The sequence below is a fragment of the Gymnoscopelus braueri genome (genome assembly GCF_963280865.1).
Source record: "Gymnoscopelus braueri genome assembly, chromosome: 1".
Lineage (NCBI taxonomy): Eukaryota > Metazoa > Chordata > Actinopteri > Myctophiformes > Myctophidae > Gymnoscopelus > Gymnoscopelus braueri.
Genome location: NC_137603.1, coordinates 44,293,855 through 44,308,750, shown reverse-complemented (window position 1 = coordinate 44,308,750; position 14,896 = coordinate 44,293,855). Strand labels below are relative to the sequence as shown.

The following is a 14,896-nucleotide window of genomic DNA, read 5'->3' as shown; positions in this document are numbered from 1 at the left end:
CAATGATCAATATATAGCATTAACCACTTGAACCCCAGCAACCATATCCTGGGGGAACATCAGCCAAAAATAGCAGATCTATAGTTCACAATCACAATGATGTTGGCGAATAGATTTGGTGTTGGCTAGATGAAAAAAGGGGTACAGAGCCAACTCAGGTCCAGTTTACTAACGGGTTAACTTTAAGTGGTTAAAATATTAAAAACAAATTTAAACGTAATCAATTGATGTTTTATTATCATTTTATCCAAGCTTGACACCTGTACATTGCCTCCTATATGCTAGGCCCTATATGTTATGTATGACTATTTGTATTATCGCATAATATTGTCCAATTATATATTTGCATAATAACAAAACAATGTCTGCATAGTATTTAATACATGAAAGGGAATTCCACACATTCTTATCGCTTGTCAAAGATGAAAGCGCATGTTTTGGTTAGACTAGTGGCCACTGGCCAGCTATAGCAGCTCGGTCGGTACGTCGTGTTCCCACAGCAAGCATCCCACTGAGACACAGAGTCACAGACACAGACACATCAGCATCATATCAAGCTCTGCCCACTCCGCATATTCACAGTGAAAGGAAAGGACACTGCAAAAAAACAACGGCACGTTGCTGGAAACGAGCAGAGCGCGTGGAAGGAAACCCCGGTGTTGCGACTTAAATAATTAAATGGATAGGATTTATAGCTACTGTCGTCGCATGGGTAGAATTTGAAAATTTTAGCGAGTGCATTTAGCAACAGCTTGGCTTATTGGTTCAGGGCTGCGAGGTGTCAACCTCTGACGCGGCCAGGGCGCCTATCGGCGCGGCGGACCCCAGACACCTGACGGCTTCATCTTCTCGCCGGTCCTTTCCTTTCCTCAGCAGCATCACTTTCGCTTCTGCAGAGAGAGAACAGATTGTACCCGCTTTATGGAAACGGAGTCTGTGCACCCTGTGGTCATCAGCATGCTGCCTCCAAAGAACTGTCTCCCCAGGAACTACAGCTGCATAGCCGGACTGTTCGGGAGCCTGGCGGCGGCGAACACGCGGCACGAGGATGGGGACGATTTCGACATGATGAACGGGACGTGCGAGCCCGCCGAGTGCCCCGTGGTGGACGAGAGGCCGAGAGGCAGGGAGATCTTCCTCAAGCCTCCACAGAGTCCCAATCTGCGTCGGAGGTGCAAGTCTCTCCCGACGCCCATAGCCAGGGCGAGCCTCCAGATCTCCCGCAGCAGGAGCCCGAGCAGTCAGAAGAAGGTCCGCTTCGCCGACTCCCTGGGTCTGGAGCTCATCTCCGTCAAGCACTTTGACGACACAGACACGCCGGAGGTGCCAGAGCGGATCCTGGCGAAGGTCCCCAATAAAGGGCCGCTCCACCTCCACCGTATTGACACCAAGTTCCCCCGGGGCCCAGATAAGTCTGTGTTCATGGAGTTGCAGTTCACGAACCCAGGCACGCTGCCGGGCTTTCAGCACAAGGTGAGAGAGGTGAAGGTCCTGTTGGAAACGGTCGAGGCGGACGAGTCCAGTCTCTCCGGCATCGTGCGCGTGTTAAACCTGGCGTTTGAGAAAAGCGTGCATTTGAGGTACTCCATCAACAACTGGATAACGTTCATGGACAGCCTGGCGTCCTACGTGCCCGATTCGAGCGACGGCGACACCGACAAGTTCCGCTTCAAGATCGTCACGCCGACATTTCTGGAGAACGGAGGCACGTTGCAGTTCGCTATTAAGTACTGTGTCGGAGGGGAAGAATATTGGGACAATAACCATGGGAACAACTACAAAGTGCGGCGTCACAGGTTGAAGATGTCCCCGCCGCGGGAATGGGAGAACGGCTGGATCCACTTCATCTAACTAAAGATGGTGTCTTTCTTGGCCTCTGATGTTGTGCGTAATTGCCGTGCCTGCAGACGGTTATCGGGCACCTTAATGAAGATTATAGCCAGTTGTTCATGAGTTTACTGCCGTTGTCACGCAGCTGTCATTTTGTGACATTGTTCGAAATTAATTTCCCTTGGCTCTATAGTCATGTGCTTGACAGATTTGTCACAGATTTGACCGATCGAGAGATAAAGCCCTGATTAGGTGCCCGGTTTGATCATTTTGTTATCAGGGTGCTGTCCACTTCAGCACCCCCTGATAGGGGGCACGTCCACGTTATGTAACGATGAAACACGTGCCTCGCAAAACGTGCCCGGCATCATGACATGCCCACTTTACGCATCATTCTTTTCACAGTCGCAGAGGAATTTTTGGCTAGATTACTAGTCTGGCTAAAGATCAGTCGACAGGTTTTACTCAATGAGATGTTATTGATCGCTATTTTTAAGACTAGCTCAAACAGTCAATAATACATTATGAAGCTTTGACGCACGTAGCTCCCCAAATGAACCAGACCGGCTTTCTGTTGCATATTCTCCAAAATAACAGGTTTGGTGGCAGGAACCTTGCCATTGTCTTAATGATAAGTGGCAGTTAATTTTGTTATAGAGAATTAATGTATTGTGCCCCACTGTCATTTCATTCCAAATGCCTTATACAAGCCATGGGGGGTTGCAGTCCATCGACTATCTTACAATGCCTTCCTTCCATAAAAAGCTTCTTAAGTATCACCTTTATTATCAGATCATCTATAACAAGCATTATACAGTATGTTTGATTTGAGCACTGGAAATGAAGAAGCAACTAGCAAGTGGCTGGACCAACCAGTGGCAGTTTCATTCCTTCCTCCTGGCTTGCACAAAAAAGGTACAGGATGTTCAGACCGAAGCTATACAGTGTTTTCTCTGCAGAACAATTTTCTATAACACCACATAATACCGTTTTCACTAAATCATGAAGGCTACCGTTGCAAATGATGCACTATTGCTGCACTTGCCACCATTCCCATTCATTCTCTACTGTGAATAGTAGGCTACCCAGAACATTTTGTTCTGAATGGATAGACACCTTGAAAATGATTGTTGTGACACTGGACTTGACATTCTGTTGTTTGCAAGGGTGAATTTACCTCAGACCAATTGTGGACCTCACAATATTCCAAATGCAGGTTTTATTATTTTATTTCCCTCACCTTCAGGTTGAAACAGACATCATTTACTGAAAAAACATTTTCTATTAATCCAAATGTAAAAAATATAAATGTGGGCCACTCAACACATAATTTAAAATGTTCCGTATTGTACTGTCTTTGTAAATATATATTTTCAGAGAAAGGCATGTCTATCTGGTAGTGATAATGCTGATGACTGCTGGTGTTAAGGGTCACACAGTCATAATAACTTTGGTGTCGGATGTACAATACAAAACGATGGCTTCAGCTGTACTACAGACCCAAGACTAATGTTTTGCAACAATTTTCCCTCGACTCAATGGAATATTGGTAGGGTGAGATAGAGATATGGCAAAACTGCTGTAGAATATTTTGGAATCACCTACTGACCATACATTTTGATTTGTTTTTTGTTTTGTTTTTAAGCTGGGCTGTGCCTTCATAGTTATACAACAATCTGTTACAAATCTATTCCTTTACTTAAAAACTGAGCTCAGCTGGATGAAAAGCAGAGTTAATTTCTGTGTTCACGCCTCTGTTTACATCACTGTGGTCTCAGTGGGACAGTCCACTTAAAGTCATTAAGACTTGTTATGGAAAAACTTTGATTGTTCCTGTAACCACTTAGTTTTTTTGGAAAAGTCAGTCCATTAGAGATGGTCTCTGTGGTACTGTTGCCAATGTAGTTATTATTTCCATCATGATATTAAAACCTCTCTGTGAAGTGAGAGCTCCACATGGAATTGAAGTTTGCCACTGCTTTGCTTAGAGGAGTCAGGGTAAGATGCACTTCCAGTTATTTCAAACATGCACTCCTGTGTTAAATACCTTTGGCCCAATTACACTGTGTATGTGAGTGAATAAGTGGGTATTTTTCCAGTGTATGTCTGCACTTAAGATGCACCAATACTTCTTTTCTTTTTTTTCACTTCTGATACCAATTCTGAGTTCCAAATTTTAACTCAATTTTAATAATAGTGATGTAGAAAATTAGGTTGATATTATTATTATACAAAAGTGCAATTGTTCTACATACCATAGAAGCACATTTAAATCATATAATGATTTCTTCCATGTAACACGTGGCTCTTTATTTTAAGATATTAGTTCTGGAAGCGAGAATTCTTCCATACCAGTACATAGTTTTAGACTGGTATGTGGCGAATATGTGATGCCAGTGTGGTAATGGTTCATCCCTAAGTGAAAATAGAGAAGATGAAGGGCTTCTACTCTACTTGTAAGGAATTTTCTTACCACAATGTACACATTGTATTCCACATCAGAACTCACTGATATAGTGTATTAACATACTCACTGATGTGTGTAAAATGCATTAACATTTCATATTGAATGTCTTTCCAGTACAGTGCTAGGTTCTGTACATTTTGAAGCATTTTGGAAGCAGGATTGCAGAATCTTAAGGGTTAAGGCGTGCAGTTTGATGTTGGAAGATCTTGCGCAGATACCCAATTGTTACAATTGAATCTTAAAGCATACTTATTTCCAATTGATATCATATTATCACTAATCTTTTGAACTTCAGTCACTTTAAAATGACCATAGAAATGGCTATATTTGTCACATATTTTTGAAAAACAATATTATCTATAAACTATTGTGAAAAATTATAAATAATTTGACAATGAGGCTATACCAAAATGTGAATGAAATGCATCATGGGAAACCCCATGTGTACAACTAATACACAGACCAGACATTGAGAAATTAAGTGTGCTAAAAGACACTTATAATAGCAAGTCTTTGCAAAGGGGAAAAAAAACTTGCAGATGGATGGAGATGCACAAATCAGTTTTATTGCAGGAACATATCTATAGATAAGAAAGGGGCATGCCTCTAAAAATGAAATACATAAATGACTGACAAGTGACTTATGATTGTAGTTGGTGGTGGTGAGCAATGTAAGACGAACTTTTCTCTCCAATGCACTTTGAGTGAACTGTGAAGACAAAGAAGGTCCCATGGTTGTGATGTGGATATGATGATACCTTCTCCTGACTGTGAATAGCTACTAACTTTGATGTTCTCTTTTCTTGCCACACGTTTCATTACTTACAGCTCTTTTCTCTCACTGTTTAACAGTCAACACCACATTATCACATGTTTAGCCATTGTATGTCATGGAATAATGACTACTTGGTATACTTTCTATATTTTTCTTTGAAAACCTATGCAAACCTTTTATGTTATGATACCATACCTGTGGCCACCTGTCTTTCTTTGTGTGTATTGGAGTCTGACCTGTTCTTTTTGCACTTGATATTATACACTGTGTTTTTGCTGTATGCATGCACTGCTGAAATACACTCCCAAGTTTTATGTTGAGTTTGTAATGTAGCGTTGCTTACATTTTATGAAAACAATGTTAATAAAGGCATTTGTGATGGAAATGAAATCCTCTTCATTTAAATTTTAGTAGTGTGTATCCCAACTTATCTTATTGTTCAGATTCATTGTTTAGGCAAATCTGTAATGGTCATTTTAACTCTGATAGTAGCTATTAGTCAGTGCAGGACTCCCCTTTTTTTCTCTTTTCAAGTTCATTACTCCTACGCACCTGTCCATTTCAGTAGGTGTCCAAAAGGACTTTTTCTACTAACTCTGACAGTACAAAAAATGGACCGATGGGTAACTTTTTACAGTTAACCACTTAAATCTATATAATGTACGTACTTCTTGACCGGGGTCGGTCTGGGCCTTATATTTGGGCTGCTCCTTTTTCCCTCTACAACTTTGGCGAAGATACGGTAGCTGATCTACAAGCTCACAATGCATCGCAATGCAATGCGTTGTGAGCTTGTAGATCAGGCATTTCCGTGTAATTACATACACAGAATAGGAAGCTGGGGTTCATGTGGGGAAAAGCAGTGGTTCTCCAAGTGGGGTTCCAGGTGATACCCAGCAATATTAGTTAATATCAAAATCTGTGTAACCCCTTTCTAACCCTATTTTATTCTTCAGCTATTCAAAAGTAGTAGATCTGCAAGATCTGAATAATTTATCATTTATAATAATTTTGAAATATTTTAACACAAATCCTCTCTTCTGGCGGTCCCTGTCACAGAATCTTTTCAGATTGGTGTCCATGGCCTATAATATAAATACATTTTGGGGGTTGACATGAATATGTTTGTAAACCAGTGGTTTAATGAACACTGGACTGTGCTGTGTGTACCTCATGCAGTGGAGGGCTTCATTCACACAGCAGCACTGCAGTGGGCCATTGCAGACATGACGCCAGCCATGTGCTTGAACCGATATGGGTCTGATGCCACGCCTCCCTTTCACACGTGTGTGTGTGTGTGTGTGTGTGTGTGTGTGTGTGTGTGTGTGTGTGTGTGTGTGTGTGTGTGTGTGTGTGTGTGTGTGTGTGTGTGTGTGTGTGTGTGTGTGTGTGAGAGTTTGAGAGAGAGAGAGAGAGAGAGAGAGAGAGAGAGAGAGAGAGAGAGAGAGAGAGAGAGAGAGAGAGCACGTGCAGTTGTGCACTGGACACAGACGAAGAACACCACAGCATAGGCCACACCAGGGCATCCAGCTGATTAAAGGAATAAAGTAAACAGATAATAGCCAGATACACAGTAAATAAAAATCCCCAGTGTTAATGTAACTCTGAGAATGTACAAAGTAACGGAACACTCACAAAGTACACTCTCTAAGAAATGGATACATTATCAATGAGGATTTTACTGTGTATGATGAACTGAGGAAAGTAATTCACCAAGGGAAACATTTTTACTTTGTTAAATGTTAGTTTAACTCATCTGTGGAACTCTATCATTAATTGTTTGTTCCAATATGCAGTGCAGCTTTATACAAACAAATCACTTTCCCTTCTTCAGTTTCCAAGTTGCTGTTCGCAAGCCCTCTTGCTGAAAATGGTTTATCTTGGTATGAAGACAGTGTTTAGACTTCAAGAACAAATTCTACCAAGAAAACCAAAATCAAATGTTTCTTCTTAAAATGTGGAAAACCATATTTAACACACAAAAGTGGAAAGGTATGCCACTTTTGCCTTTATTTGAACTCGAACTTGTTTTAAACATTGTCATTGATTGTTGTGCGTCCTGTGAAGGACTGTGAACCATATTTTTAGAAAAGTGTGTTATAAATCAAATTTAGTATCATTGTTAGTAGCCTACTACAAAGCCAAAGTGCAGGAACTACATTTTTGGACTGACTTATTTATTTGTCTCAAAGGTCAAATTAGCCCACATGATTTTTGGGGCATAAACTATTATGTCATGAACAGATCTATACAATTAGTGCAATATCATTTATACCAATAACCAATTTGGCTGGCCAACTGAAACACTGAAGCCTATTTGATCAGTTTAATTCTTTACGTAGTTACTGCAATGGCTTTGTAGGGTGTATCAGTGGATTTCTCATTTTTAAATATGTACATTATCACTTTGTAGGCCTACTGGATATCTGTACATCATTATATTTTCTGGGTGGGTTAGTATTAGACTGACCCAATTCATTTGATATCTGGACATAAAATGCCACTGCATTTAGTTTTGGATTGCAGATTTCCTTTACAGGCAGCTAAATATACTCACCTCGGACACTTTGGAAAAGTATCTTTATGTATATAAGTTCATATGGGCTGGGCTTCCTTGGAAGCATGACACTTTAATAAAGAAAAATCAATTAATCATACTCTTGTGAGCGAGCTAAATACTCCTCTATCAGATGAAGGGTAACTTCTGCATATTCTATAAATCCAGATACTAAATCCCCCCTCTATATTCTGTACATTTCTCATTGCTGCTAAAGTGGTTTACTTGTACAAATGCCAATTCTTTATCAGCTGAAGTGTCTTTCTTGCATTACTTTTTTTGCATTACTTCCAGTATTATCATTATTATCTTGTTGCTATATTGTATTGTTTTTGTTAGCCCAATCTTGCAGAACATGCCGTGCAAAAATGTAACTGCTTCTATAAGTGAGAGACAAATAAAACACTCTTGATCTTCCTATTTCTTAACACTTTATTAATGTATTAATTTATTTTCATTCAAAAACAAGGTCCTCTTCTAGAGTCAGAGTTGGTGTTATGTTTAGTGTTGTTTTTGGCCTTGTAGACCAAGTAAATACTGCTAGAGATGGATTTTGGAAACATTTATAAATTAAGAAAATATTTACTCTATAAAGACAAACAAACAGCTTTTTAGCCCCATTTCAGGCCTTGAAGTATGGCAATGTCAATTGGGTGGTCTGTCCTTTCAACACACTTAGTCCAGGGGTCTTGAAAAAAAAAACTTCAGAAGCCGGCCTCTTTGACGTAGGACCAGAGACGAGGATATGGCTACCCAACGTTGAGCTGGCCATGGCCATCTACAAGAAGAACAAGAAGGCCAAGGACCCCTTGATAAAGAATGATAAAGCAGGGAATGATAAAGCAGGGACACCCACTACTGTACATATTGTAAAGAAAATTGTGTTGCATATTAAACTTTTTCTTTTTTGTTTCTTTAGAAAGCTTTCCATGCAACTTGATTAGAAGCTTTCAATGCTAGCTCACCATAATTAACTAATTGTCTCATCAATCTCTGTTGACTGTTGGGAGACTTGAAACTAGTTTGGAAGTATTCCACACGTTTTTCTAGTTTGAAAGGCTATTCCACATTTTTCTTTTAAGTGACTATGGGTTTGTCGTATATGATGAGGCATTAAACTGCGTTTAGCAAGCTTGTAGTTGTAATGAAGAAGAGGAGAAGAAGAGACGTCAGGACCATGTTTCCAACTCATTCATTTATTCCATAAAGACCACAATAAGCAGCATCTTAACAGCAGAGAGAGAGCCAGGAGCCGGAGCTCCCTGCAGCCTGACGGCCTGGCAGTACTACCCTCAAGTCACATTTCAGTTCACTTTTATGCACTGTATTTCACATTTACATTAGAACACAGACATGTGGGGTGGGGGAAAGCCCCCACCTGTTGGTTAAGGAGATCTTTGAACATTGGCAAATGGTACTGATTAGCAACTGAATGCCAGGAACTCAGACCTGATGTCTCCAGGTCAACAAAAGGAAATGTACAGCTATGCAGAGTGTCCCTAATTACCTATGCAAACGCCAGGCTGGCTCTGAGTCAACTTGAATAGCCAAAGTGCAGACTGTCTGTCTACAACACATTATTATCCTGACTTTAGCAAAGTTACTTCTATCTGATTTTACTTGCACACTGTCATAAAATATAAGCCAATTTACCACACTATTGTTTCCAGGTGATGCTGCTGCTTCGATGGCTTCATGGATTCGTTTGACAGCACTGTCCTCAGCGTTGGGTAGATTAAATGTTGTTTGTTTGTTTAAAACGTGATCTGAAACAAGGCATGGCACTGAAGAGGAGCACTCCAGTGCCCTCTTACTACCACACACATTTGGTGGCCCCTCTGTAGTAACTCTGAGGAACCCCTAATTTTGGTGACCCCATGGCCTTCCCTTTAGCACCACCCATAGGCCAAAATGTCAAAGTGCACACAAAATATCTCAACGCATAATGGTCGGATTGTCATGCAACCCTTACAGGTCCATTTGGTTTCATTTTGCTCTCAAGAGTTGAATTATTACGGGGCCAGGCTCTGCAGAGCAAGGCTCCGTTTTGTTATTGTCTCCGCCAGGCCGAAAGGCATGGCGAGAGAGTAGGGCCCCTATTCTAGGTGAGATTTGAACAAACCACTAATTACGGCTTTCGGACTAGTCAAGAGGCGTTTCCCCGCAAAATTAGGTATTCTGTGGCACCCCCCTCACCCGCCAAACACCTGAGCTACCCGTTACATTATGCATAGGTGTGGTTTGGGCGTTACAATGATAAAACCAATCACCGTGCCAGAAGCCATTGCCTTTAAGAGAAGACTGCGCTAGCCGTCATCCCCGATCCAATATATGCTCTAGCCCAGCGCTACTCAACCCGCGGCCCGCGGGCCGCATGCGGCCCGATCGCAGCGTCTTGGCGGCCCCCTCATGGTCCCTCATGGTCCCTCATGGTCATGGTTTTTTTTTTTTTTTTTAAGCACAGGATAAAAATATACATTTCCGTTCAAATATATGGGTTGCTAAAACATTTTTCAAAAACAAACAGACAGACATACATACAGGTGCGTCAATTGTTACAGGTATAATGCATAGTTTTCTATGCATTTCGGGTTTTTGGGAGGGTTTGACCGCGCGGCTTTGCCGCGCGCCCAGGATAGGTGTCTGCCACTGGACATACACACAACACAATATAAACTGGTACAGTGAAAAGAATATGATGTCAAAATGTACATTTTCTTGTGCGTTACAAAATCGAAAAATCCAAAATAGGACCGTCATTTTTATGGCGGCCCCTTGGACTTTTGGTATTTTGCTGAGTGGCCCCTGAGCCATCTTAAGTTGAGTAGCCCTGCCTCTCTCCCTGTCTGCACTGTTGCCTGGTCTGATTATTATAAGCCACATTGGGCTTGTTTTCCTTCTTTTTATTTTTATTTTATCCAAATACATTTTTATATTAATTTGTAGCCTATTGTGTTCACAATAAGCTTGTCATATTAGTCAGATCCGGAATAGTATATGAAAGCCATTTAAAATATTTATACTATTGGTACACACCGGCTGCTCCCAAATAATTAGCACATGGGTATAATAAATTGGACAGTTTTAGAAAAGGTCTGACTCTACAGCCTATGTACTCACGTTGGCTGTATTGTTCTATTTCCACCATTCTAATGGATTCCAGGGGTGTGTAAACATCTCTGTAGTAGCTCCATAGTTTCCTCTGAAGTGACGCAGTTAAAGTTAACTTACATCCATATTGTCCCCGTTATCTTTCATCATCCACCTTTGTTCAGTAATCCCGAACAGAGCTAAACTTTAAGTTTACATCAATCAAAGCCTCTCAGCATGCATGGGTTTAAGGAGACAGCAGCCAAAATGAAAATCACACTAGATGATCCGATCATCTTATAAAAAATGTAAGTGCTTACGATTTTAGCCCAAACCCAACGGGACCCGGCCCGTCGCACCGGCTGGGCCGGGTCGACGTTTTTTTTTATCCAAATAAATTCACATATTAATTAATTTGTAGCGTATTGTGTTCACAATAAGCAACTTGTTATATTAGTCAGATCCCCAAGAGTATATGAAAGCCATTTAAAATAGTTATATATTCTTACACAGCTGATGCCAAATAATTAATCAACAGGGCAGCGCACCGCAAAAGTAGGTCAAATCAATCAGCTGTCTTGTCATGAGGCAGCAGCAGAGAGCCCCCTTTGAAGTTTAAACCATAACATGACATATAGAATGGATCTTCAAACTATTGAGCTTTCTTCATGTCTTTTTCACCTCAAAGTAAATGTTGGATTATTTCTTCAAATGAGAGCACAGGCAGCGGGCAGTAGAAGGTAACATTGGATGTGATTTCTCCATTGCAAAAATGATTCCGGTTATTCTATGAAACATATATTTCATAGAATAACCATAATCATTTTTAAAATGGTTATGGGGCAGTGTATATATTTATATAGCCCTATTTGCTCCAGCTGTTTTTTAAATAAAATATAGACTGTTGGAATAGGGTAGAATGACCTGTTCTTAACGAATTACCAAGATTTAATGAGAAATAAGGCTTCTTTAGAAAAATGACTGACGGGCTGGGCTGGGCCTAATTTGTCAATTATTAGTTGAGCCGGGCTGAAATATTTAGGGGATATGAAAGCTCTAGTTAGAAGTTTGAAGTGCTCATGTGGCCTTATAGTTGCTTCTTTTTGTTTTCATAGACCTGCGGTTGCTTATTTCTCGCCAAGGCTGGCAACACGGCTCATGGTCCAACGCACAAAGCCATTGCAGTGTCTGTGTGCACTTGGCGGGTGCTTTTAGAAACCGGCGGGTGGTATTAGAAAGCACTATCCCCCCTCCCTAAGCCGTACCCATGTGTGTCTGCAGAATGGCAATGTGGGGGATATAGCAACAACACGCCCACGGGCACACCTCCACGCGCAAATAACGGCGTCGGCATAATGGTGACGGGTAGAGCAGGTGCTAGAATAACCTATTGGGGCGGCGCAGCTCCATTATCGGTATTTAACGTGGTTTAGGGGGGGGGGAAAGTGCTCGAGAATAGAGCAGTATGTTTTACCCCCTGTCTGTCCTTCCGTCCGTGTGTCCGTGTGTGTGTGTGTGTGTGTGTGTGTGTGTGTCCTGTCCGTGTGTTACCAGCTAATCTCCGGCACCGTTGGCCCGGTTGCTGCGAAACTGTGCACACACACTCCCTGGATGCCAATTCAGAACCTCTGCCTCAAATTTTTCATGGGCCTGTTATAGCGCCACCTGGAGGCCGATTTGTGCAAAACCCATTTTTTTATATTACTCCGTCTCCTACAGATTTTATCCAAACGTCATGCAAATCGGTACACAGTATCTCTATAGTCATGTGATCAACACGGATCTGTCCGATTTCCCATATTCCATCCTCATTGGCTAAGGTTGCCTTCCAAAATTTGCAGGATTGGTCCGTTTTGAACAAAATGCCTCAAATCATGAACGCAGCTTGTGATTTCCGTGAAATTTATCAAACACATTCCCACTAGGCCGAGGAAGAAATGCCACCTGACATTTTTCACATCAGCCTCATGGTGGCGCTATAAAAGGCTGATTTGTGTTTTTAACTATAACTGCACCGATCTGCGTGAAACTTTGCACGCACACTCCCTAGAGGCCAAGGAAAAACATCCGCCCTGCATTTTTCACATTTGCCTTTTATAGCGCCACCAAGAGGCCGACTTATGTAAAACACATTTTTGTATATTAAGCCTTCACATTTTATCCAAATTTCACACAAATCGGTACACATGATCTCTATAGTCATGTGATCAAGATGGAACTGTTTGATTTTTCATATTTCATCCTGATTGGCTAACAATGACATCTAAAGTTTGCAGAAGTGGCCAGTTTTGAACAAAATGCCACAAATCATGAACGCAGCGTACGATTGAGGTGACACTTTACAAGCACATTCGCACTAAGTTGAAGAACAAATGCCACCCTTTAACATTGCCCTATTATAGCGCCACCAGGAGGACGATTTTTTCAAAACTTTTCTTTGTTGTATTACTCCTACAAATGTTGTCCAATCATCATGCAAATCGGTACCCATTATCTCTATAGTCAAGTGATCAAGATGGTTCTGTCCGATTTTTCATATTCCATCCTGATTGGCAAATTCCGAACATTGTTGGCCCACAATAACCTACCTGACCTGGCGGAGACCTGTGCTCCGAGGAGCACTTTTTCTAGTTGGCAATATTTTTCTTCTTCTTCTGCCACTTTTCGCAGTTCTGGCTGAACCGTGCTGTCGCTTTTTACGAAACTCGGCCATATGGTAGATGGTCATGAAAAACTATCAAGAAATAATTCTCACAATCTTTCGTCAAAAGGTGGCGCTATAGCACTCAATTGAAAATGCCAACTTTGAACATGTACAACTCATGCCCTGTTTGACCTACATTCATGAAACTTCGATACACACATGCGTCTCTTCTTGCCCGACAACTTTTGTAGTCTGACTTTTGACCTCTGACCTTTAGATCGCCCACCATTTTGAATTATATGAAAAACAGTCATTGGCTCATAACTTCTGCATTTTTTCACTTATGGAAAATCCGCCGCTTTTGTTTTGTCGGCAAAGGTCCTAAGTTCATGTGTAAAATGTTTCGTGCAGATTACTCAAAAATCCCAGGAGGAGATTGCAGTTTTGCAGTTTTATGAAAATTATTCATCTGCCCCTAACACATACATGCAAGACTCACATTTCTTTTTTTCTGAAACTGCAGTAATGTAGAGGGTCATTCCAAATATCACTGAAACCAATCTCACTCCAATTGGCCAAAGGGGGGTGCTATAGCAATTTTTTGAAAATGCAAACTTTAAACAGGCAAAAGTCATGCCTCGTTTGGCCGAAAGTCGTGAAACTTGCTTACACTTGTGCCTTGACTCATGAGGAACACATCTATCGCTTTGACCAGTAAGCTCCGCCCTTAGATTGTCTGCAATTTTGAGCAGTTTGAAAAACACTTAAACCCAGGATTTTTCAGCTATTTGCGTGAAACTGTATCATCTGTGTGAGCTGTTTTTTCACAGGTCCTTGTCTGTTGGTCCAATGGCTTCTCCCTTAAGCGAGTGCCTCACAACATCAAGGTCGCCAGTTCAAGCCTCACTTGATGCAGGCTTCATTAAAGTTGCATTGCACACAACATGATTGTGTCAATTAATCCATGTGCAATTGTTAAAGATAACCTGAAATGCTTATTTGAGAGTATATTTTTTTCAATGTATGACATACTTAATTCTGAAAATAGCCGATCTACAATCTCAAAACTTTTCAGATAGCAACGTGTTTCTGAGCTTGTAGATCGGCTGCTTTCACTGGTTTCGGTTCCGAGGAGACATACAATTTCTCTATTGGTAAATGGTTTGTGAACGAGGGATCTTAGTGTTAGTGAAACAGGGGCTTGGTTCATGACAGAAGGCAAGAGTTTATTATCTTCAACAGACAACCTCAGCCTGGACAAAGCTATAGCACTATAGGTAGTGTTGCAGCCTGTCAATCCGAAGGTTAAGGGTTCGATTCCTGTTAATGGCAATAGGTTGAGATGTCCAATCAAGCCATTCTGTTTCCATCTCTCTCTCTCTTCAATATATTCCGTTTCCATCTCTCTCTCTCTTCAATATATTCCGTTTCCATGTCTCTCTCTCTTCAATCTATTCTGTTTCCATGTCTCTCTCTCTCTCTTTCTCTTTAATCTTTTCCATTTCCATGGCTCTCTCGCTCTCTCTCTTTCTC

The 14,896-nt window shown here is 41.2% G+C and overlaps 1 protein-coding gene across 1 annotated transcript; it reads left to right on the top strand.

Annotated features, from left to right (window-relative positions):
- The first annotated feature begins 371 nt into the window (after positions 1–371).
- Positions 372–5,401, top strand: LOC308082989 (protein phosphatase 1 regulatory subunit 3E). The gene has a single exon (XM_080425067.1). The coding sequence runs from the start codon at positions 922–924 to the stop codon at positions 1,849–1,851; it is 930 nt and encodes a 309-aa protein (XP_080281193.1). The 5' UTR covers positions 372–921; the 3' UTR covers positions 1,852–5,401.
- Positions 5,402–14,896: the final 9,495 nt, after the last annotated feature.